The sequence below is a fragment of the Macrobrachium nipponense genome, chromosome 47, assembly GCF_015104395.2.
Source record: "Macrobrachium nipponense isolate FS-2020 chromosome 47, ASM1510439v2, whole genome shotgun sequence".
In the NCBI taxonomy this organism is placed as follows: domain Eukaryota; kingdom Metazoa; phylum Arthropoda; class Malacostraca; order Decapoda; family Palaemonidae; genus Macrobrachium; species Macrobrachium nipponense.
The window spans coordinates 30661082-30686130 of record NC_087222.1 but is presented as its reverse complement, the minus strand read 5'-3'; the positions used below and the strand labels follow the sequence as shown (position 1 = coordinate 30686130).

The 25049-nt window shown below is 42.9% G+C and overlaps 2 protein-coding genes across 3 annotated transcripts; both read left to right on the top strand.

Moving 5' to 3' along the window:
• Positions 1–8352: 8352 nt before the first annotated feature.
• LOC135204830 (uncharacterized protein C14orf119-like) lies at positions 8353–22671 on the top strand. 2 transcript variants are annotated; one of them, XM_064235035.1, is made up of 5 exons: positions 8353–8451; positions 8935–9087; positions 9547–9972; positions 20466–20622; positions 21992–22671. In XM_064235035.1, the coding sequence occupies exons 3-5, from the start codon at positions 9775–9777 to the stop codon at positions 22003–22005; spliced, it is 369 nt and encodes a 122-aa protein (XP_064091105.1). In that variant the 5' UTR covers positions 8353–8451; positions 8935–9087; positions 9547–9774; the 3' UTR covers positions 22006–22671. The 2 variants fall into 2 exon arrangements, with proteins under 2 accessions (XP_064091105.1, XP_064091104.1); XM_064235034.1 differs by having other exon boundaries at positions 8357–8451; positions 20466–20766.
• Positions 8950–9750, top strand: LOC135204615 (uncharacterized protein C14orf119-like). Its single transcript, XM_064234761.1, has 2 exons — positions 8950–9087; positions 9547–9750. The coding sequence occupies exons 1-2, from the start codon at positions 8950–8952 to the stop codon at positions 9748–9750; spliced, it is 342 nt and encodes a 113-aa protein (XP_064090831.1).
• Positions 22672–25049: the final 2378 nt, after the last annotated feature.

Below are 25049 nucleotides of genomic sequence, written 5' to 3'. Positions count from 1 at the left end.
CGCGAGGAATCAGCCAGGCCGCGCGACGCCAGCCAAAGGCGCGAGACGCCAGCAGCGCGAGGCGCCACCAGGCGCGAGGCGCCAGCCAAGTACGAAGAGCCAGTCAAGCATAGGAGCTCTTACACTCTCTTAGCCCCTCTCCTATTAGGAGTTTGTCCCCAGTAGAGAGAATGGTTGGACAAGAAGACCAGGAACGAGAAGTGGTCTCTCCTGCTGATCCGATTATGGAAGAGGAATCAGAGGACGAGTCTCACAGTAAGGAAGGACTGTCGAACTACAAAGTCTTGACAGCTCTCCTTCTCCAGGAATACGGAGACGCATTGATCCCTGCCGCTCCTCCTTCGCCTCGTTCTCTGTTTTCATGCTCGAAGACTCCGAAATCGTCGGCTTTCGTGAAGATGAGACCGACGATTTCTATGAAGAGAGCTCTGCAATCGCTGGATAACTGGATGCTTACTAAGAAGGAGCTTGTAAGGACAGTCTTTTGCATGCCTCCCCCATAGACTGACCGGCAAGAGAGGGATTGGTACCAGACGGGGAGAATATGGGTCTCACTCTCCTGCTTCAGCTGAAGCTGACTTTTCCAGTCTGGTAGACGCATCCAGGAGACATAGCCTTCACACGGCTAAGATTACTTGGGGCCTTTCAGAGTTGGATCATCTCCTCAAGGGACTTTTTCACATTCTAGAAGTCTCTTTAACTTCCTAGATTGGTCCCTTGGGGTGATGTCCAAGAAGGCTCATGCCCCTGAAGGGCTAGAACCGGATGTTCTCCTAGCAATTCTGTCATGTATTGACAAGGCGGTGCAAGACGGCTCAGGGGAAGTTTCTTCCTTGTTTGGAGCAGGTCTCTTGAAGAAGAGATCTGTGTTTAGCGCTTTCTTGACGAAAGCAGTATCACACTCACAAAGAGCAGCTTTGTTATTCGCCCCTAGGTCTGATTTCTGTTCCCGTCACAGTTGGTGAAGGATATTTCCCGATCGCTGACACGGAGAAAGCGACTCAAGATCTTCTCCTGCAATCGTCCCAGGAAGAAGAGACCAGTAATGATGGGAGAAAAGAAAGTGACGTCTACTCCTGTTCGGCCCTTTCGAGGCGGCCCTCCAACTAGAGTTACCGCTAAAAGGAAAACGACCGAGAAGAGAGGTCGAGCCTCGTTCCGCCCCTTTAAAAGGGGAAAGTGAAGTGCGCTCCTCCAAAACACCAGTAGGTGCCAGGCTCCGGGGATTTGCGGAAGCCTGGACTCGCATCGACACAGATCCTTGTCGATGTCGTTCTTCAGAAGGGATATCTCATTCCTTTCCTGGACAATCCTCCCCTGACGTCAACTCCGAGGGAATTGTCCGCCAATTACAAGGACCCTGTGTTGAAAGATACTCTTCAACAAATGGTGGATCAGATGTGGGACAAGAGAGCTATAGAACTTGTGCTGGATCAAAGCTCCCCGGGTTTTACAATCGTCTTTTTCTTGGTTGCGAAAGCCTCGGGGGGATGGAGACCAGTTCTGGACGTCAGCGCTCTGAACAAAGTTTGTTCAAAAAACAGAAGTTCTCCATGGAAACCTCTGCTTCAGTCTGGCGGCTCTTCGCCAAGGGGATTGGATGGTGTCTCTGGATCTCCAGGGACGCATATTTTCACGTCCCGATCCATCCTTCGTCGAAGAGTACCTCCGTTTTCATGACGGGGGGAAGGATCTTCCATTCAGAGCCTTGTGCTTCGGCTGTCGCGGCGCCTCAGGTTTTCACGAACCTTTTGAAAAATGTGGCGAGATGGCTTCATCTGAAAGGAATCAGTATATCTCTTTATCTAGACGACTGGCTTATCAGAGCAAAGTCAGAGGAACAGTGTTTGGAGGACCTGAATGTGACACTAAACACCTTATAAAGACTTTAGGATTACTCGTGGAACCTCGAGGCAAGTCCCAACTGATCCCCAGCCAGAACTTGGTTATCTGGGGATTCGGATGGATTCTCGGGGTTTTCGAGTATTTCCTTCTCAAGAGAGACTAGCGAGAGGTTTAGAAAAGTCTCTCTCTTCCTAAGGAAGGAACGGAACGGACTTCGGCGAGGGAATGGTTGAGCCTGTTAGGGACCCTTTCCTCGCTCGAACAGTTCTTTCACCTAGGAAGACTTCATCTCCGTCCTCTTCAGTTCTTCCTCAGAAGTTCGTGGAACATGAAGACAGGACTACTCTCGGACCTTCTTTTCCCATTCCAGATCTGATAAAACGTCATCTAGAATGGTGGTTACTCCCACTGAGGGAAAACAAAGGTAACTTCCTGGAAATACAGAGCCCAAACCTTGTATTGTTTTCCGACGCGTCGGAAAAAGGTTGGGGAGCAACTTTGGGAAAGAGAGAAGTGTCAGGCACTTGGAATGCTCTTCAAGTGTCCTGGCACATAAACTGCAAAGAACTGCTAGCTGTACACCTAGCTCTAAAGAGCTTCGAACCGTTAGTTTGCAACAAAATAGTTCAAGTAAATGCGGACAATACAACCGCTCTGGCATACATTCGGAAGCAAGGAGGTACTCACTCGTATGCCCTTTACGAACTCACGAGAGAACTTCTGTTGTGGACATCCCAGAGGAACATCTCTCTCTTGACGAGGTTCGTGCAGGGAGTAAGGAACGTACGAGCGGACAGGCTGAGCAGGAGGAACCAGGTCCTTCATACCGAGTGGACCCTCCACTCAGAAGTTTGCCTCAAGCTCGGTCTCTTTGGGGAACTCCTCATGTCGACCTCTTTGCCACGTTCCTCTCGAGGAGACTGGAAGTCTTCTGTTCAGTGGTAGAAGATCCCAGAGCTCTAGCAGTAGACGCCTTCCTACTAGATTGGTCCTCAGGTAGACGTTTACGCATTTCCCCCATTCAAGATTCTGGGCAAGTACTCAGGAAGTTTGTGACTTCAAAGGGGACAAGAATGACCCTGATAGCCCCCTTTTGGCCAGCTCAAGAATGGTTTCCAGAGGTACTGGAGTGGATAGTAGACTTTCCCAGATCCCTTCCACAAAGGAGAGATCTTCTCAGACAACCACACTTCGAGAGGTTTCATCAAAACCTCCCCGCTCTCGCTCTGACTGCCTTTCGACTATCGAAAGACTTGTCAGAGCGAGAGGCTTTTCTAGAAAAGCAGCAAGCTCGATCGCTAGAGCCCGGAGAACTTCCACTATCGGGTTTATCAATCCAAGTGGGAAGTTTTTTAGAAGGTGGTGTAAGTCAAAGAAGTTGTTCCGTCCTCCTCCAGTACCTCCTGTAGCAGAAATAGCTGATTTTCTGTATTTCTGAGGGAAGAGTCGCAGCTCTCCGTAGCCACGATAAAGGGCTATAGGAGTATGCTATCGGCCGTCTTTAGGAATAGAGGCCTAGATTTGGGAAACAATAAGGATCTGCATGATCTGATTAGGTCATTTGAGACCAAGAAGTCTAGAATGACTCTCCCCCTAACTGGAATCTAGACGTAGTACTGAAGTTCTTGACTTCAGAGAGATTTGAACCCATACATTTGGCCTCGTTTCGTGATATAACAAGAAAATGTTTATTCCTTTTGTCACTGGCGACGGCAAAAAAAAAAGGGTTAGCGAACTGCACGCCCTTAGTGACAAAGTCGGGTTCAATGTAGATTCAGCCATCTGTTCCTTCAAGGAATTATTCTTGGCGAAGAATGAAAATCCTTCGAACCCCTGGCCGAGAAACTTCGAAATAAAAGGATTATCGGCGGGTCTCGTCGGCAGGGAACCGGAGAGGTCTCTTTGCCCGGTAAGGGCTTTAAAGTTTTACTTAAAGAAGAAGGAACAGTTGGGAGGTTCTAGACAAGGCCTGTGGTGCTCAGTGAAGGATCCATCAAGACCTATGTCTAAGAATGCAATTAGCCTTTTTTGTCAGGAATGTAATTATGGACGCTCATAATGCTTCAACGGAAGATTCTTAGAAAAACTTCTGGAGAGTAAGAGCTCATGAAGTGAGAGCAGTGGCGACGTCTCTCTCTTTTCAGAAAAATATGTCGCTGAAGAATATCTTGGAAGCGACATATTGGAGATGTAATTCTGTGTTTTGCGGCTCACATTAAGCGGACGTGCGTTGTGACCTATGAAAAATGTTTTTCATTAGGTCCTTTTGTGTCTGCGGGCACAATCCTGGGTACAGGAGCTTACAACAAAATCCTTAAAATTTTTTTTTTTACTACTTAAGTCTAGATATGTTCTAGACTTTCTGCTGAACAAGTGCAGTTGCCGCACAGGCGGCCAGTCACTTCAGTTTAGTAAGGAACTCTTGTGATATCTTATATTAGATAAAAATTTTTTTTTCGAAAATTATTGTGTGCTTGTGCTTTGTGGTTGAGTTACGGTTGTTGCGAAGAGTTGGGGATAACTCTGAGCAATTTTTAATACTAACATGGTGGTTAGGATCAGGTGGTCGGGATTGGTTGTATGCTCCTTAATAAGGTGTGTTGTCATGTAAGTGGATCAGCACCCATTGACAAAGTCCTTTCAGGCTCTGCCGAGTAAGTGGATAAGACCCCTTCGGCAGACCCACAAGAATTCTTGGCCATAGATCACATATCTCGCTAAAGTTTCTTGAGGTGATGCAGACTACGGGGAAAACACCCACGAAGTTACCACCTATCAGGTAGGAACAAGGAAGTTTTTATTTTATACCTACAACAGATGTTGTTTACCTGTCTATTCTAGTAGTAGCTGTCTCTTACCCTCCACCGAAGGGTGCCAATCAGCTATGTATATATCTGACAGGTAAGTTGATTGTATGAAATGATATTGTTATAATCAATAAAGTTTCATACATACTTACCTGGCAGATTATATACGATTAGGGCCCACCCAGCCTCCCCGCAAGGAGACAGGTGGAAGAGAAATATATGGAGTAGAAACGGGAATGGTTCCTAGTCCTGCCACCCAGGGCGGGCCGGTAGATCACCTGACCTACCTGTAGCGAGTGGCGCGAAATTTGAATTTCTGTCGGGGACGACGGAGTCTTAGCTATGTATATATCTGCCAGGTAAGTATGTATGAAACTTTATTGTATTATAACAATATCATGTTTAATTTGGTTGCAAAAAAGGGATAATAGACATGAATTAAATAAGCATTTTGAAATAAAGTTAAACCAAATAATGAGTAAAGTAAACAATTAAGGGAATAGAGCTTTCCACCTCATAATCAGTGTTGTCGTCTGCTGCACGTAACTGTGTTTCTGGAGTGACTACTTAGGAATCAGGAACTGCAATGTGGAATGAATTAAGACCAAAATGTGTATAATTACAATCAAATAAGCACTGTGGAGTTTCAGTTGTGATGGCAGTAAGGATAAAACCACCGATTACAAGGTAAAAGTGAATTCAGTCTAAACCATGACCCCGGGAATAAAAAGTTTCTTACTTTCATTAATGTAGGCAAAAAAAATTGTTTTATTGTGCTGATTACAACTGCAATCTTGAGTAAGATCAATAAACGTTACATATATACGCTAACATTGTTCAAATGAGTGCTGGGAAGGCTACGAAAGATGGTGAATTGTCTGTGGTTAGACCGGCCAGCCACACGATTGCCGCCATATTGGATTTCAAAACTGCGTTGAAAACATAGTTTACGAAGAGCGTCACATGCTTATTTTAGTTCGTATGGGGCTTTCATATATCACATTATGTTGACAAAACTTCAATCTTTTGAATGGTATGCTTAAAGTTGCAATTGTATTCTTGTTTCACCAATTAGATATTGAGTGAATAAGGCCTGGCCAGCGCGATGACGATGGATCGTCCGCGGTTGTTTACCCTATAGGAGGATTGAAGAATCATCTCTAGAATGTCTGGAAATTTTATAGAAAATACTTGTGGGGTTGGGGGGAAGCCCTACCCTGACCCCGACCCCGACCAAGTCAGGGCACAATTCCCCAGGTTAGGTTAGGTGAAAGGTAGGGTTAAACTTTGCTTTATACGAGTTGCGCGGCCCGATTCCTGTCAGTTGCCAACCATGACAGGTTAATAATGCCATTTTTGTCCCCCCCCCCCCCCCCCCCCCCCCTGCCTCCGGCTGGTCAGGGCACATCACCCTAAGTTAGGTTAGGTAGGTAAGATCTAGATCTGGTTAGGTCAGGACCTGGCATTATATGGGAAAAATTATGTCCATTCATGTATGAGGAACCTGTCCTGCTCGACAACTGGCGGGAATCAGGCCGCCTATGTAACATTAAGTTTAGGGTTATAATGGATTACATTTTGGCAAAACTAAAGTATTTAAGGAGATTTAGGTATTCCCATTCCCTCTCTTTGTCGACCAGAATATTCCTCACCTAGTTGATGTTTGTGTGTATGATATTTACCATTTTATTTGTTTATTTTGCACATAAACTAACAATTATGAAACAAGAGGTGCATTGTAATGGTTTTATCTCCATCCCCAGAGTTTATGTCTTGAAAGTTAGACTGGAGGTCTGCTTTAGTTCTCATAAGAGTTGGTATATACCTGTCCTATGAATTTTATTTTATTCACAAGACACGATGAAATAGCTTCTGTTCATGAATGATAATTCAGTCTGTTGGTGTATTTTTTCTTATATAGCCTATGATAAGGTGATAACTGAAATGCTTAGTTTTTTTTTTTTAGGAGTTTTGCTTATGGCGTTAACTCCTCGTCCAAAATTGTGAGGCAGATAACATCACCACTGCTTAACCTGCCTTTCGGTTTGTGTCAGTTACACAAATGCAAGAAATGACTTCTCATTTGTAAAAGGCTAAAAACTGTCAGATCTTTTACATAAAAGTCACATCTTTTACGTAGGCTTTCTATTCCTGATCACTAGTGCAGATATGTTTAATGTTCTAACAGCTCACATGAATAACAACATTATCTGTGGCAACTAGCACAGGATTGAAGACCAGTTTGTTGAGAAAACAACTCGGTAGGAGGGTGGTGCCATTGGTGCACCTCTTGCAGCGCACTGTAGTCATTATGTAAGGTTCTTTGGTGGATCCTTTCGGCCCCTAGCTACAACCCCTTTCATGCCTTTTACTGTGTCTCCGTTCATTTTTCCTTTATCCATCTCACTTTCCACCCTCTCCTGACTATAGTTTCATAGTGGAAACTGAGAGGTTTTCCTCCTGTTACACCTTTCAAGACTATATTTATTTTCAATTTCCCTTTCAATACTGAATGACCTCATAGGTCATAGAGCTTGGCTTTTGACCTAAATTTGATATTCCATTCCAAGAAAACAAGAGTAATGGATGACATTCTTATTTGGTATCTCCTGATTGCATGAAATCAGTATTACCTGATTGCGAGCACAGATGCTGTAATTCAAAAGCGCTTGTCCTGGATTTTTTGCTAGATGACAGCTTATTTATTTAATGCTAAAATTCCATATACAGGCAGTCCCCGGGTTACGACGTTCCGAGGTTAAGGCGCTACTCAATTATATTCATCAGACATTATTTCCAGGGTTACGACGCCTACAACACTCATCTGGCAGATGAAATATGACACCAAAAATGCAAAATAATCAATATTTGAAGGTTTTTTGATAAAAAATGCAATAAGAATGCAGTTTACATAGTTTTCAATGCACCCAAAGCATTAAAAGTAAGGTTTTCTTAGGATTTATTTACGATTTTCGGCTTACGACGCGTCTCAAGAACGGAACCCCTGTCGTAACCCGGGGACTGCCTGTATTGTGTATTCCGTTAGGAAAAATACGATTATATTACCTCAACGAGAATGAATTTCTCATGCAGTAACCCTCCCTTGCCCTGGCTGTGATGTTTCCTCTGAATGTTAGAGACAACCTAAAACGTCACACAAGATTGTTCAAATTGACCTCATAAGCCAGACCTGTGTTCATTAGCAAAAGCAACATCATGACCTTGCCTTGAAATGGCTGGAATTTAGATACTTCAATACCATCTTTGACAGCCTTTATGCTTGCAGATATGAGTTGTCTACTTGTGTTGCCATTTGATACCCAACCAGCTGTGTCTAACATAACTCGGACAATGGATATGAGCTTAAACTAGTAATTGAAATTGGCAGGAGCTACTTTCCACTTCACTATTTAACCAAGATGTTGGAGGCTTTGTATTTGATCTCTTTATCAGTTCAAATGAATGGCAGTAGACTTCTTTATAGTTTATAGTGAGCCCATATCTGTCATTTGTGATACTTCACAAGTTTGTGTTTAGAGACCTTTGTGGTCATTACTCTGATGCTAGCAAAAGAGTTTTAATAGGTTACAGTACTATTAATGCTGGTCCAATTATGGAGTATCGTTAAAACACCCAGAATAAAAAAAAATCGCATAAATACTTGACACGCTTGGAAACCTCAAAACGTGGAAACTTCTGAAATAAGTCTAATGATCTTTCTCCTTTGTTAGGAAGCAGTGGACAGCATTTTAAGGGGATTTATTGCTGATCACTTATACCTCCAAGTCCCCATAAAATGGTACATACTCCTTATAGTTTTATAACTGAAAATGTAGTATATAAATATCAATAAAACTAATGTTGTCATGAAGGAAATTTATCAGTTTATTATGGCATAAATAAATTTACCATACCTCTATTGCTGTAATCAAATTTATGTAAATTTTTCTTTATAGGGCACATGATTTTTTTGTTTCTCACCTGATTTATAAATTGATATTTTGAAATTTTGTGTGCATTTTGATACACCGTATTAAATTCCAAATATTGACCTTCAAAATGATGCCTGAATTGAGTATAACATAAAACTTCACGGCAAACAAGCAAAGGAAACGATCACAACAGACATAAAAAAAGCAGCCGAACTTGTCTCGTAAATTGTTTGCCATATCTGGAAAATGCTGTCATAATTTTCTCTATAATATAGTGGACAGTATGTTAACTTATGCTGTCGTTTTAACTTAAACTTTATGTTTATAAGTCTTCATTTGGTTTGTTTCAGCTGACTGTAGTATAGATGTCCTTTTATGAGGAGGAGCGGGAGTTGCGTTGCGTTTTGAGTTGGTTCAGCAACTGGGAAACGCCCCAAAAGGAGCAGTTTTTAGCTGTTTTGGTAGAGAAGGCTGTTCCTCCAGATATTGACCAGCTGTTTCAGGTAATTATGCATCTATTTCTCACATGGCTTTGTTAATCTATGTAAGTTTCCTGGGATATTTGAAGCGACAGACATTCATTATTTAATTCTTTTGAATGTTAAGTTTTGGTTTGTTTTAACATTTGTTAGGTGTGGCATTCAGATCATAGTTTATTTTTTGGGTGTCATGCACGTTACTGTATGTATTAGTAAATGTAGGCTCATGTGTGTTATGTCTATTTATACAGCAGCTTCTTAAGGGATATTAAATTTAGTCAAGAGGTCTGAATGAATGCAGGAGGCTTCATTCAGTCATATTTATTCTTCCGTAACTATTTACACTAGACACCGTGAGGTTGTCTTTTATGCCTTCCTAATAATCATAATATGATTGATCCTCAACTGAAATATCTTAACATAAACAGAAATCAGGTGTGATGTTTCTCAAGCGTGAACTGATGTGCATTACATTCTTAACAGGGCCTAGACCGGCTAAACCTGAACAGCAGTTTCCAGTCAGTCCTGCAGTGCCAACTGCGACTGTTTTCTCAGTGGTTCGACGCATGGCCTTGCAAGTATCGCAACCTGTTGCTCGTTAGCCTAGAACTACAGGACCCGAGCTTTGTTGAGAAGTTCCACTATCTCGTCAATGAGAAGAACGCCGCAGCAAGTGGACAGAACTGACCTTTTTTCGATCCAGACACCAACATGCCCCAGCAGCACACGACAACAGACCAGGTGAAGTTCTTGGCTCAGTGGTTCACCGCCTGGTCAGAGATGCAGAGGGAGGATTTCTTGCCCATTCTAGTACAGGCCTATCACCCAAAAGACCACATCAATGGTCTCCTCGGAGGTATCGATTCCCTCAAGATACAGGGTAGGAGACCATCCCTGTTCGACTGTCAGGTAATGCCCGTTTTCTTCGTGCTTTCAGTGATTTCAAACATAGTAGTACAGTATGCCATTGTTTCATACATTCAACTTACCTGTCAGATATATACATAGCTATCGACTCCGTCGTCCCCGACAGAAATTCAAATTTCGCGGCACTCGCTACAGGTAGGTCAGGTGATCTACCGCCCTGCTCTGGGTGGCAGGACTAGGAACCATTCCCGTTTTCTAATCAGATTCTCTCTGTCGCCGGTAGTATCAACATTGTTTTTACTTCCTCCTGACTGGAATTCTTTTTTCACAACGCTTTTGATCATCTTTCGACTGATTTTTGGTGACGTACTTGGATCGTTGTTTGGCATTCGCTATCGTGGACTGTTTTTTGGACTTCGCTTTGGATTTTCGTGAATATGTCTGATTCTAGTGTTAGCTTCAGAGTGTGTGTGAATGAGGGCTGTAAGGTGAGGATTCCGAAAGCTTCGGTAGATCCTCACACTACATGCAGTGGTTGTAGAAAGGTTGAATGCTCAATTGAGAATACGTGTAACGAGTGTGAGAGATTGAGTGCGCAAGAATGGAAGAATCTGACTTCTTACTTGAAGAAGTTAGAGAAAGATAGAGAGAGGAAGGCGGCTTACAAAAGCCGGAAAATGTCTAGTAGTTCTGTAGCTTCTTCTTCTTCTCTTAATTATGCCCATTCTATTTCAGCCCGTTCACAAGTTAATCCCTCTGATTCCGCCTCAGAAATAGCGGAACTCAGAGCTTCCCTTCAAAAAATGCAAGAGAAAATGGAAGCATTGGAAGGTAAGAGAAGTGAATGTGGTTTTCTCGAGTGATGTTTGTGTCCCCAGTGTAGTGGAGGGGGCGTCTGGTCGTCTCTGCGACGCTCCCAGGCCTAGACCTCTTCCAAGCTCCCTGGCCGCAGAGGAGAAGGAAAGTCGAAAGCCTTACGGGGTCGTGGAGAATCCCCAACGATCAGGCTCCCTTCGGGCAGAATCTTATACATCTCAGGCTGCCAGGGACAGCTATAGGAAAAGCGTCCTTCGTGAGTGCTTTTCATCATCTAGTTCGCCTTCTCCGAGAAGAGGATGGAAGGAATCAAAGCTTTCACGTCCGCTAAAAAGGATTTGGAAAGAACCTGAGCTTAATTCTAGCCCCGAGCGCTTCTCTGAAGAGGAGGCGCCTTCGGTAATCAAGAAAGCTAGAAAGGACTTAGATCCTTGGAAGGGAAAAGACTCTCGAGCGCCTTCCAGATCTCCTTCTCCTGATTCGAATGAGCCTTCGACCAGGAGAATTTTGATGAATGTACAGGAGCAAATAGCGTCTTTGGTAGGAGTACTTTCTAAAGAGCCTACTCGTAAAAAGGATGACAGGCTTCCGATTAAGAGATCCAAATACCGATCTCCTGTCGGGCGCGACGAACCCTCCAGGGGAGTTGTTGCACAAGCGGCCATCTCTGGGGGGAGCGGTGCGTTAGGCAGGCGAGACGTGGGAAAGGAAGTAACTCCCAAGCGTCAGGCGCCAACTAGGGCCAGGGCGGCCAAAGTAGGCGCAAAGAGCCTGACTTTACTGTAGATCGTTCTAGGCCCAGATCTTCATCCAAGCAACAAGAGCCAACTGGAGAAGAGAGAACTCCTGATAGGAGTATAGCGCCCGCTAAGCGCAATATACTTGCTATTCGAAAGGCGCATTCCATGAGCGATACTCCTACCAAGCCACAGGAGTATTCGGAACTAGATGCGCCTTCCATAGGTCAGGAGTATTCGGGAAGAGATACTCCTGCCAGGCGCCTTGAGTACTCTGGCCTCGATACTCCTCCCAGGCGCCAGGAGTATTCTGGACTTTTTACTCCTACCAAGCGCCAGGAGTATTCTGAGCTTAATACGTACTCCTAACAGGTGCCAGGAGTATTTGGAGCGAGATGCGCCTTCCAGACGGCAGGAGTATTCGAAGAGTGTAACGACTGTCAGGCGCCAGGAGTATTCCAAACAGGATACTCCTACCAAGCCTCAGGAGTATTCTCAGCGAGATACTCCTGCTAAACGCCAGGCGCATTCTCCTCGTGAAGAGCTTGACATTCGACAGGAGTCTAACAAGCGTAAAGCAGTGATACGTGACTCGCCTAATGATAAACGCAAGGAGAGAGTTACTCCTAGCCCATCTCCTTATAGAAGTGCTTCTTCTTCGGAAAGGAAGAAATCAAGAGAGGAGACAGAGGAGGGAAGGGAGCCTTCTCCTTCCGATCCTATTAATTTAGATGACGTCTCGGAGGACGAAGTTACTAACAGAGAAGGGCTTTCGAATTACAAAGTTCTTTCTGCTCTTCTCTTAGAAGATATGGAGATGCATTGACTCCAGCCGCTCCTCCTTCTCCTCGCTCTCTATTTTTCAAGTACGAAGGCACACAAGTCTTCGTCTTTCCTGAAAATGAAGCCGGCCATATCCATGAAAAGGGCCTTACAATCTCTGGACTCCTGGATCAAGACTAAGAAGGAGTTAGGAAGGACGATCTTTTGCATGCCTCCCGCTAAACTAAGGGGCAGGAGAGGCATATGGTACGAAACGGGAGAAAACATGGGATTGTCTCTGCCCGTTTCAGCTGAATCGGACTTCTCCAGTCTCGTAGACTCGTCGAGGAGACATGCCTTAAATTCAGCGAAAGCAACATGGGGTCTTTCGGAAATGGACCATCTCCTCAAGGGACTTTTTCATACCTTAGAAGTATTTAACTTCCTAGATTGGTCCCTTGGGGTCATTGCTAAGAAGTCCCATGAAAAAGAACAACTAAGCCCTGAAACCTTGCATAGCATCCTTACATGCATCGATAAGGCGGTTCAAGATGGATCGGCGGGAAGTGTGCTCCCTCTTCGGTGCGGAATACTAAAGAAGAGAGAGGTTTCATAGTGCCTTTCTCACTAAGGCTGTCTCGCCTTCGCAGAGATCCGCTTTGCTGTATGCGCCTCTCTCTGAACATTTATTTCCTTCGCAGTTGGTGAGAGACATTGCCCATTCGCTAACTGAGAAAGCCACTCAAGATCTTTTAAGGCAATCCTCAAGGAAGAATAGACCTGTGGCTAGTGAGGAAAAGAAAGCCCTTTCGAGGAGGCTCTCAGGCTAGATCCATCGTCAGAAGGAAATCAACGGAAAAAAGGGGAAGATCTGCCTTCCGTCCCTTTAAGAAGGGAAAATGAGAAATCTTTCCTCCAGACACCTGTAGGAGCCAGGTTACAATTCTTTGCGGGAGCATGGGAAGACATAGGATCCGATCCTTGGTCGATGTCAGTAATCAAGAAGGGTTATTATATCCCATTCAAGGACAGGCCCCCCTTGACAACGTCACCGAGGGAACTGTCAGCCAGATACAAGGACCCTGTTCTGATGGATACTCTTCGTCAGATGGTGGAGCAGATGTGGGACAAAAGAGCAATAGAGCTGGTACTGGATCAAAGCTCCCGGGGTTTACAATCGCTTGTTCTCGTAGCGAAAGCCTCGGGGGGATGGAGACCGGTACTGGATGTAAGTTCGCTGAACAAATTCGTACAGCATGGAAACGTCTGCCTCAGTACTTGCAGCTCTCCGTCAAGGAGATTGGATGGTGTCTCCAGATCTTCAAGACGCATATTTCCACGTCCCGATTCACCATTTCGTCGAGGAAGTACCTTCGTTTCATGTTCGAGGGAAGGATCTAGTCAGTTCAGGGCCCTGTGTTTCGGCCTGTCTACGGCTCCCCAAGTCTTCACAGACTTGCTGAAAAAATGTGTCAAAACACCTTCACATGAAAATGGGGATAAACGTCTCCCTATACCTGGATCGACTGCTCATCAGGCCAGGTCTCAAAAGCAGTGTCTGGAGGACCTGTCAACAATCCTGGAATTGACAAAGACATTAGGATTAATCGTGAACCTCGAGAAATCTCAGATGGTCCCCAGCCAGAACGTAGTCTATCTGGGGATTCAGATGGATTCTCGGGGTTTTCGAGTATTTCCTTCTCAAGAGAGAGTAAGGAAAGGCTGTGCCACAGTATTGAACTTCTTAGAGAAAAAGAGCGTACTTCAGCGAGGGAATGGTTGAGCCTTCTGGGACCCTTTCCTCGCTCGAACAGTTCTTTCCTCTAGGAAGACTGCATCTCCGTCCGCTTCAGTACTTCCTGAGAAGCAGTTGGAGTTGGAAGACAGGACAGCTCTCGGACACGTTTCCAATCTCATTAGAAGTCAAGCAACAATTAAGGTGGTGGTTGACCCCCTTGGAAGAAAACAAAGGAGTATCCTTGGAAGTTCGGAACCCAAACCTGACATTGTTCTCAGACGCGTCGGAGACAGGTTGGGGTGCGACTCTAGGGTCCGAAGAAGTGTCAGGCACCTGGTCGGAAGAGCAGGTGTCATGGCACATAAATTGCAAGGAGCTCTTTGCGATTCACCTCGCGCTAAGGAGCTTCGAGCAGATAGTCAAAGACAAAGTAATACAGATAAACTCCGACAATATGACCACTCTGGCTTATGTCAAGAAACAAGGAGGAACTCACTCTTTCGCCCTATACGAACTGGCAAGAGATCTGCTGATTTGGGCAAATCAAAGGAACGTGGTTCTTCTAACGAGATTTGTTCAAGGGGAGAGGAACGTGAGAGCGGACAGACTGAGCAGGAGGTTCCAGGTCCTTCCTACAGAATGGACCCTCCACTCGGAAGTCTGTCAGACCCTTTGGTATCTTTGGGGGAAACCGCAGTATATGATTCTATTCGCCACGTTTCTCTCCAAAAGGATAGATACATTTTGCGCCCTGGTAGAGGATCCCAGGGCTTATGCAATAGACGCCTTTTCTCCTGGACTGGTCAGGCTAGACGTTTGTACGGCTTTTCCCCCATTCAAGATTCTGGGGGAAGTAGTCAGAAAGTTTTGTGGCCTCGAAGGGAACCAGAATGACTCTGATAGCCCCATATTGGCCATCCCAAATTTGGTTCACGGAGGTGATGGAGTGGACAGTGGACTTCCCCAGATCTCTTCCAAACAGGATAGATCTGCTCAAACAACCCCACTTCGAGAGGTACCATCAAAATCTACCCGCTCTTGCTCTGACTGCCTTTCGACTATCGAAAGATTGGTCAGAGCGAGAGGGTTTTCTCGCGAGGCGGCAAGCGCAATTGCTAGAGCCCGCAGATCATCTACTAGGCGAGTGTACCAATCGAAGTGGGAAGTTTTCAGAAACTGGTGCAGGTCGAAGAAGCTGTCCTCTTCCAATACCTCTGTAACCGAAATTGCGGATTTCCTTCTTTTCCTGAGGGAAAAGTCACATCTTTCTGTACCAACAATGAAAGGATACAGAAGTATGCTTTTCGTCAGTCTTTAGAAAACAGGGGCTTAGACTTGACGAATAATAAAGATTTGCACGATCTCATCCGCTCCTTTGAAACATCCAAGTCAGTAGAGCCTAGGATTCCGAGCTGGAACTTAGATGTGGTTCTGAAATTTCTGTCCTCGGAAAGTCGAACCACCTCATACAGGCTTCATTCCGGGATATCACTAGAAAGTGTATATTTCTTCTATCTCTCTGGCTACGGCTAAAAGGGTCAGCGAGTTGCACGCCCTTGAGTCACGAGTTGGTTTCAAAGAAGATTCTGCGATTTGTTCATTCCAGACTCTTTTTCTTGCCAAAAACGAGAACCCTTCGAATCCCTGGCCTAGGAGTTTCGAGGTAAAGACTTCCTAGCCTGTAGGCAGAGAAATAGAAAGATCACTTTGTCCCAGTTAGAGCACTTGAAAATTCCCTATCTGGACAAAGAAAAAAGAAGCGGTTGGGAGGCTCACAACATGGTCTATGGTGCTCAGTGAAGGACCCCAAGAGACCTATGTCTAAAAATGCTTTGGCCTTCTTTGTTAGAAAGTGTAATTACCGAGGCTCATAAGAAACTGCCCCAGATAACTCTTTTAATCTATTAAGAGTAAGAGCTCATGAGTAAGGGCATTCCTTCGCGACATCAATTGGCGTTCCAGAGAAATATGTCACTTAAAAATATTTTGGACGCAACCTATTGGAGATGCAACTCAGTATTTGCATCTCATTATTTAAAAGATGTGCGAGTAACGTATGAGAAATGTTTTTCTCTAGGGTACCGTTTGTGTCAGCACAGACGGTTCTGGGTAAAGGAGAGAGCACCGATCCTTAAATATGTGTACGTAACCCTCTTGTCGGATGTGTTCTCGTGTTTCCTGGCATGGAGTGCAGATGTCGCACTGGCGGCCTTCACTTCGCTTCATTAGGAAATCGAGTGACAGCTGACTATTAGAGGGGTACAAAATTTTTGTTTGATTTTGTATGTATGATTTTCGAGTTTGTGGTTGTTTGCTAAGAGTTTGGGGATGACTCTTAACAATCTTAGAACTAACACGGGTTAGGATTGGTGATCGGGATCGGTTGTGTGCTCCAAATAAAGAAGGCGTGTTGTCATATAAGCGGATTAGCACCCCTTGACAAACGCCAGTTAGGCTCTGCCGAGTAAGTGGATAGACCCCATCGACAGACCAGCAAGAACTCTTGGCCACAGATCACTATCTCGCTAAGGCTCTTGAGATGAAGCAGACTCCTGGGCAGTAGCCACGAAGTCTTCCATCTAATAAGGTAGGAACCAAGGTTTATTTATACCTACAACATATGTTGTTTTTTTACCTGTCCCCCCCCCCTAGTCAGTAAGTTAGCTGTCTCTTGCCCTCCACCAAAGGGTGTCAATCAGCTATGTATATCTGACAGGTAAGTTGAAATGTATGCAAAAAATGATATTGTTATGATACAAATAAAAGTTGTTTCATACATACTTACCTGGCAGATATACGATTGAAGACCCAGCCTCCCCGCAGGAGACAGGTGGAAGAGAGAATCTGATTAGAAAACGGGAATGGTTCCTAGTCCTGCCACCCAGAGCAGGGCGGTAGATCACCTGACCTACCTGTAGCGAGTGGCCGCGAATAAATTTTGAATTTCTGTCGGGGACGACGGGAGTCGATAGCTATGTATATATCTGCCAGGTAAGTATGTATGAAACTTTATTGTATCATAACAATATCATTTTACAGATTGAAACTTTGCTCTGTGCTCTGGCACTGAAATAATTGTGAAATAAATTGTTTTTAGATTGCTAAGACTTCCAAGAATTGTTTTATTATTTTGTTTGTGTGTTTAGCACAAGAATTGATTTATTATTTTATGCATGACACTTACCTGGCAGGTATATATATAGCTTATCCTCTTGACGCACTGGCAGAATTTCAAAACTCGCGGCAACCGCTAGTACACTGGTAGTTCAGGTGATGGCCACCCCGTTCCCGTGGCGCTGGTACTCGGAACTATTCCCGTTTTCCTCAGATTTTCTCTGCCAGCCGAACCGGCAACATCGTTGTTGGTTCTCTGATAGAATTTCCTGCTCGTTGACTGACTTTTTGGATATTGGTATCGTATTCACGAAGTTAGCTTGGCAATCGCAATTGGTTTTGATTTTGATTTAGTATGTCTGATTCAGGGAGCATGTTTAGAGTTTGTGTGAAAGAAGGGTGTAAGGTGAGACTGCCGAAATCATCGGTAGATCCCCATACTATTTGTAAGAAGTGTCGGGAGTTTGTATGTACGTGGGATAATAGGTGCAATGAATGTCAGTGTCTGAATGAGAAAGAGTGGAAGGCTCTTGTGAAGTATGTTGAGAGATTAGAAAAAGATCGGGTGAGAAGATCTGTCTCTAGGAGTGAGAGATCTGGGTCTTCGAGTAAACCTATGAATGAATCTTTGCATGTGTCTTCTCCAGCTCATTCACATGTAGATGTAGCACCTTCCCCTCAGGTTTCTCCTGCGCCTATTGCTGTATCTGAGGATACTACTGATCCACAAATTGTGAAAGTGTTCGCTGCTCTTGCGTCCATGGGAGATCAGATTAAACGCTTAACGGACAAAGTGGAAGTGTTTAGTGACAGTGTTGTGGAGGGGGCGCCTGATCGTCCCTCTCGTGCTCCTAGACCTAGACCTCTGTCAAGCTCCCAGACCCAAGGGAGAAGGCATGTCGACAGTCGAAGGGAGGCGAGAGGGGTTTACTCTCGATAAGTCGTCCCTTCAGGCAGTCCTGAAGGAGTTTGTATGTACGTGGGATAATAGGTGCAATGAATGTCAGTGTCTGAATGAGAAAGAGTGGAAGGCTCTTGTGAAGTATGTTGAGAGATTAGAAAAAGATCGGGTGAGAAGATCTGTCTCTAGGAGTGAGAGATCTGGGTCTTCGAGTAAACCTATGAATGAATCTTTGCATGTGTCTTCTCCAGCTCATTCACAATGTAGAATGTAACAAACCTTCCCCTCAGGTTTCTCCTGCGCCTATTGCTGTATCTTGAGGATACTACTGATCCACAAATTGTGAAAGTGTTCGCTGCTCTTGCGTCCATGGAGATCAGATTAAACGCTTAACGGACAAAGTGGAAGTGTTTAGTGACAGTGGTTTGTGGAGGAGGGGGCGCCTGATCGTCCCTCTCGTGCTCCTAGACCTAGACCTCTGTCAAGCTCCCAGACCCAAGGGAGAAGGCATGTCGACAGTCGAAGGGAGGCGAGAGGGGTTTACTCTCGATAAGTCGTCCCTTCAGGCAGTCCTGTAAGTCTCTTGTAGTCCGAAGAAGGGAGTCAACATTCTTGTCCTCTTCCGCACTCTCAACAAATTCTTCTCCTGCGAAGAAATATCTTGAAAACCAAGATCCTGATGACTCTCAAAAGCGGGATCCTTATGCACAGTCTGCTTAGAGAGCGAATGTGGAACTGTCTCCTTGTAAAACTCCTCTCTTCCTTGTCGAGAAAAAGTTTCCACATGCTGCCGCCTGCGTCCTGCGTCCTCCTGCCACGGGAACGGGGTGGCCATCACCTGAACTACCAGTGTACTAGCGGTTTCCGCGAGTTTTGAAATTCTGCCAGTGCGTCAAGAGGATAAGCTATAGAAAAATATATACTGCCAGCAGTATGCATCAAACTCTATTTGTATCAATAACTAATATCATTTTTGTTTGTGTGTTTATCACAAGTATTGGTTGATTATTTTGTTTGTGTGGGGTGGGGGTGGGAAAAACACAAGAATTGATTACTTTGTTTGTGTGTTTAGCACTGAACGCCATTTCAGAATTGTACCTTCAATTTGCAGAAACTGATTCTTCTTTATATACAGATAATGAACTTAACTGTATTTTGCTCAGTTTGCACCTCATTTGTTATTTTTGGAGATAACTGAAGAACTGATTGCACTAGACATTTAAGGAACATGTCTGTCATTTAGTCGTTTATTCACATCCAGCTCTAAGTCTGGAAACGTCCTCTATTGCAGTTCTTCCTACATGTCGGTCTTTCCGTGTTCTTTTAGTTGTCTCCTCTGTGTAAAATCCATTTATTTAATTGTCTTTCTCTTGCTTTTATCACTCCCATCATCTGGAACACTGTTGTACTTTCCCCATTATTCTGGGAGTATTAGGTCATTATTCTGTGTAGGAAAAATGTTGCAGCCTGTATTGAAATCTGCTATTCCTGGTTTTCCTGTAAGAATCCGTTTGCTTATTTTTGTTATTCTAGATTCAATATGTTATAACAATCTTTTGTTGGAAGGGACATAAGTTTTCCCATCGCTTCATGTGTCATTGATGCTGGAATTCAAAGTTCACAAAAGAATTTGAAAAAGAATAAGGTGTTTTGGTGCGTGTGATCCTAGAATTATAGGTTGTGAACCCAATACAAAGTCTTTAAATTTTTTTCTGCTTTGTCATTCATCAGTATTTTATATTAGTACATACTATACGTATTCTGTATTCCTCCTTACAGCATCATGGTATAAACACATATAAACGGAGGTAAATACACAATGAGCATAAGGACAAAATATAGAAATGTTCCAAGAATGTCCTCAACTTTTTGGATTTTCTGTTCCATAGGTTCTGTTATGCCAAATGATGACTAAAGATGTTTGATACAAACATTTCATTGAGTATCTTGGACAGTAAATAGCAGTACACTATCTCTACTAATGTGTGTCTTGCTCTATTGCATTTCTTGTAGGTTCTTTTCAGAAATAATTCTGTAGATACAGGTGACATATGTATTCGGGAGGGGGTTTGGCTTGTACCACAAACTCTACATGAAAAGCGAACTCTGTGATACAAAAAAATTGGAAACTCCTAAAAACAATTTATAACTGCCTACTTTGATCGTTCAAACACAAAAAAACCCCCAAAACCATTTATACCTGAATATTTTAATACTTTTATCACAAAAAATAAATTTTGTCATGAAAACGATAAGAGAATACAGTAATTAGTCAATATTTCTCTATAAAAAATACAGCGAATAGGCAAATTTTCCCTGAATTATATGTATACATGTTCCATAGAAAAATCTGCTAATAGGCGAGTCCATGAGTCCGGACTGCGAATAGGCGGGGGTCAACTGTATGTGGTGTGAACATTTAATCAGGTGTCTACGACAATTTCTTGACTTGAAATCTCTTCAACAGGTGAAATTATTTCATGACTGGATTGGCAGCTGGACTGAGAACGAACGGACGGAACTTCTCGAAGAGATGCGTCAGATTGATCCGAGCTTCATGTCCCAGTACGACAAAGAAGTGAGAGGAGAGTCGTCGAGAGATGTCTCTCCGCCGGCGGATTGCGGTGAGGAAAGTCAGAACCCACCCAGCTCTGTTAGCTCCCCTCCCAGCACTCTGCCTCGATCTCACAGCCCACATGACTCGGGACTCGATGAACCTCCCAGTGACAGTGATCATACCGAACCCCACAGTTTAGACTCGCATCAAGGTTAATGATGATCCGCCCCCCACTCCACAGCCCCGGGAGGCGAAATTTTGCTCATTGATATCCGAACAGAGCAACTGTAGCTCAGCCTATACTATCTGATGAAGGACCCCAGTCAGATTGTGGGAAAACAGACAGTGTGACCGCCAAGAGTTTAATCGTGACAGAAGATGCTCGTTCCCCGACAGATTTGAGTAACGACACGGGGGAACAGTAAAGGGGGGTGATTTTATGAGTGGCCAAGGTTCCAAATTGGGTTTTAGTATTAGAGCTGTAGTTAATGGCACGGATGTTGACATCATCGTTTTAAAACTGTAAATTGGTCTCGAACCACCGAGTTAACACTGGATCAATAGATCAGTCGACGAACTTGATACATTCCAGGAATGTCCCGTCCTGCCATGGCAATTGTTATTGTATGTAGGATTAAATTTTGTTTATAGTTTAGCTTGAAATACAAAATACAGTATGGTATTAGAGATTACATGGTAAAGAACATTAGCATTGGGTCTTGCAGGTAATTCTCGAATCTCTTTAAGCAATTAGGATAAACGGGGTCCAAGGGATTTGTGCGACTTAAAGACTGCTGTGAGAGATAACATGTATTCTGGCCTATACTACTGATCTTACTAAAGGACAGTGAGAAAACTATATGTTGTATGATTGTATAATGAGCATGTGAAGTGTATTTTCATAGTAATCTTGAAGATAGTTAGTCAGGGGGTTTACACGTTGACGCATTCCAACTTCGAGTTAATGTGTGTGGAAAAATTTGAGTTTATGGATTGGTAGCTGATACATAGAGTGATACGTATAGCATTACTTTATCTCTTACTGTGGAGTGTTTTTATAAGCACAGTTCAGTCCAGTCTTTAAAAAAAACACATTTGGTAAATGTTACAGATGTAACCTTTCTCGATTATTATTTCCTTCAAATTGTCATTTTTTTAAATGAGGTTAATGAAATATATTTTGAAATATGTACTCTCCACACAGATGGGTTTACTTATAGAAAACATTCCCCCAGTCTTCCTTAAAACATCACATAACTGAAAGTAGGTTGATGACAGCATTTGAAGACAAATGTAAATGCAAATTGAGAGGTTCAACAAAAGTTAGGTGGCCAACTCCTGCAGTAGATATAAATGTATCCAGTTGTTATGTTAATCATTGTTTAAAGGCAGCCAAAGTAATCCTATATTTTTTAAGACAATATTTCATATTCTAGGTGACACTTGTTAGTGAGAGATGCCTACCCAAGGTCTGGAATGGAAAACTTCAGCCTGAGATACGGAAGGAACTTGTGGTATGGACAGAAATCGGAGCTTGAATAGTGAAAGAAGTCCGTTGCTCTTTCTCATTCTCCATCTCTCTCTCTCTCTCTCTGTACAGCTTTCAGATATTAAGCTTGTCAGTTGTGTGCTCTGTCACGACACTCAGTAGAGTCTTCCCAGTGGAAAGGTTAACTTTATTATTGGGACCATTATTTTTACTTCACTTGCATTTTGGCTCCCAACGTGACTGAAGTAGTTTTATTGTTGATGAATTTTTTCTTGATCCAACTAGAGTCAAAATTTGAACTCTAGCGCTGGTCAGCATTCCTCCATTTGTACTGAATTGCACGAGCGTTTATGAAAGAATCATATGCATTTTGTATTAATACAGCAACTACTGGGAACTCAATGCTTGCAGATCTATAATATGGTGATTTGTCTTGTAGCAGGTAGACACTGAATACAGGCCCTCCCATACTTACTGTACAAATAAATTAGGTGCATTTTCAAGTCTTGATACTGACAAACAGTAACGGAATATCAAAAGTGTAAGACCTTATAAAGTACTTGTCACATAAAGTAAAGGCCTCAAGTGATGTTTTTATAACAGTTAATGTTGAGTTATCACTTGTAATGTTTTTTTTTGAAGGGAACATTGGGGGGTGGAGTTTTTGTTTTTTGTTTCCCCCCAATTTTAAAACCCCACATGGGCCATTGGGGGGCAAAAAGGTCACCCCCCACCCCCCCCCCCTCCCCTACATGTTTACCAGTTACTGATATGTTTCCCACAATGAGTTTGTGGGGGCAAAACTAGAACATATTGGATTTGTAATTATATATGTGAAAAGCAGGTAAATGTGATTCTGTAGACTACAGTATCTTTCTGAAACTACTGATCATTGTGTAAGCATTCCAGATATACAAAAAAGTTAATGTTGACAATACCGTAGTTTAAGCTAGAAAGTATATATTCATGCCACTCCATTTTTGTTGAACAATGTAGAGTATTTTATTGCCAACATTTGAAATTGTTTTCCAATAATCATTTCATAAGAGTACAGACTTGTTTATGCTGTTATAGGTTTACACTGTATTTACCACGCCTGTAATCAATACAGTGTGTATATTCAAGTACAGAAATTGTCACTTTGGTCGTCTACTTTTTAACTTTGCTTCTGCATAAAGTAGCATAAGTAGTTACTGATTTTTCAAAGGTGATAGGATTGGCTTTGAAGTTGCTCCTCTTTTGTAACTTGAATTAATTGTAGTTGAAACGTAAAAGTACAAATGAAGATTGTTTGACTGCTGAATTCTCTGATGCAAATCAGGCTTTTACACAAGAGGTGCAGTTTTTATAAACTGTAGTTTTTTTTTTTTTTATATAAACAAAGACTGGATTTCGATACTGTAACTGACTGAATTTTTGTAAAGTCATCCCATTCAACAGATGTGTACATATCCACCGTATTTTCTTTGGTTACAGTCTGTTGGTAACTGTGAAAAAATGGACCACACATTGTTAAACCCCTTCTTTGAGCTCTGCCATAATGAAAATACTGTAGTGTCATTATTGAAGAAAAACTAGTTTCTAATATATTTTTGAAATGAAAAGGTTGTCTACTTATATATTTATATGTAAGGATGAGGTCAGGGTTCATCGTTTTTTAAAAGCTGTAGTATACGTGAATTTTGATAGTCATTACGTATATTTCAGGCATTGATATTAAACCTGGGAAACATTCCATAATGTCTTTGTGATGTGATTTTTGTCACAAGAAAATATAAGCTTGTTCCAGGAGTGGTTAATTATATTTTCTGATAGAATTGTTTTTATATGAAACCAACTGTGTTTGCTTCATGACTGGAGAACACTTCACACGACATTTCTTAATTAGAGTTATGGGCAATTCATTCATTTGATACCACCAATTTAGACGTGAAAGTAAACTGCTAAAATGCTTCAGTTTCAAGGACGTTGATTAACGTCATCATTTTGGTCAGTCACCTAAAATCCTGGCAATGTTTGTCATGTGAAAATGGTTGAGTTTTGTATTAACACATTTAGTACCCTGCTTTTTAGTAAGCAGGATAAAAGTTATTTGTGAATCCTAGTTCCAGAGTGTTGATATAAAACATGATGTTAAGGTACCCCAAGGTATATATGTAACATGAAAAAAAATTAAGTGTTTCTCCAGTATTCACCCCCCCCCCCCCCCCACCCCCCCCCCCCCTACTACTGGTATTGCAGGATTTCTTGCATAGTTGAAAATGAAGTCTGGTAGTGGTCACAGTGAAAAATGCAGTTCCATTGTTGTGGAAACAGTTTTAACATTCTATGAAGCACAAAGTGGTTTTTTTTTTTTTGGAAGTGGGAGCATGGTGAGGTTGAGATCATGAAATAGGTCTGCTATTTGTGAATCAAAACATAACCTACTTTGATTGTGAATCAACATACGATATGCTTGTTGCTGTCCATGGATGTTATTTTAGTCCTTGCTGCATTTCCAGTACAGCGCAATATTTACTATATGGGGATCATTATAAGGTGAATGTTGATTTATAAATAAATGTTTAATGAACATTTTTTATCCATTGTTTTATTTTTCTTTATTATCCAGCGCCTCAGTTGTGTGATTGGTATGGTCTTGGCCTGCCACCTTGGTGGGTGCAAGTTCGATTCTTGGGCATTCCACCGAGGGGTGAGAGATGTGTATTTCTGGTGATAGAAGTTCCCCCCACTCTCGACGTGGGTTCGGAAGTTTTTGCGTAAAAAAAGCCCCACCGCCCCCCCCCCCCCCCCCCGTTTTTTTTTTTTTTTGGTCCCCCCCCCCCCCCCAGTTGCTGAATAACCACTGGTTTCCAATGCAACCGTAGAAACGCCATACCCAAAACAAATATTACCCGTTATGCTCTCGTCGCTTCTGAAAAATACTGACTAAAAGAGATTTCTTAGGAAAATTGACTACTAGGTCAGAGGTGTGGCTTGACCAATAATTGTAATAAGTGATTTTA

Coding starts and splice junctions, on each gene's coding strand:
- LOC135204615 (XM_064234761.1), top strand. CDS start 8,950: ATGTCCTTTTATGAGGAGGAGCGGGAGTTGCGTTGCGTTTTGAGTTGG. Junction 9,088..9,546: donor ATATTGACCAGCTGTTTCAG/GTAATTATGCAT, acceptor CATTCTTAACAG/GGCCTAGACCGGCTAAACCT.
- LOC135204830 (XM_064235034.1), top strand. CDS start 9,775: ATGCCCCAGCAGCACACGACAACAGACCAGGTGAAGTTCTTGGCTCAG. Junction 9,973..20,465: donor CATCCCTGTTCGACTGTCAG/GTAATGCCCGTT, acceptor TCTCTTCAACAG/GTGAAATTATTTCATGACTG.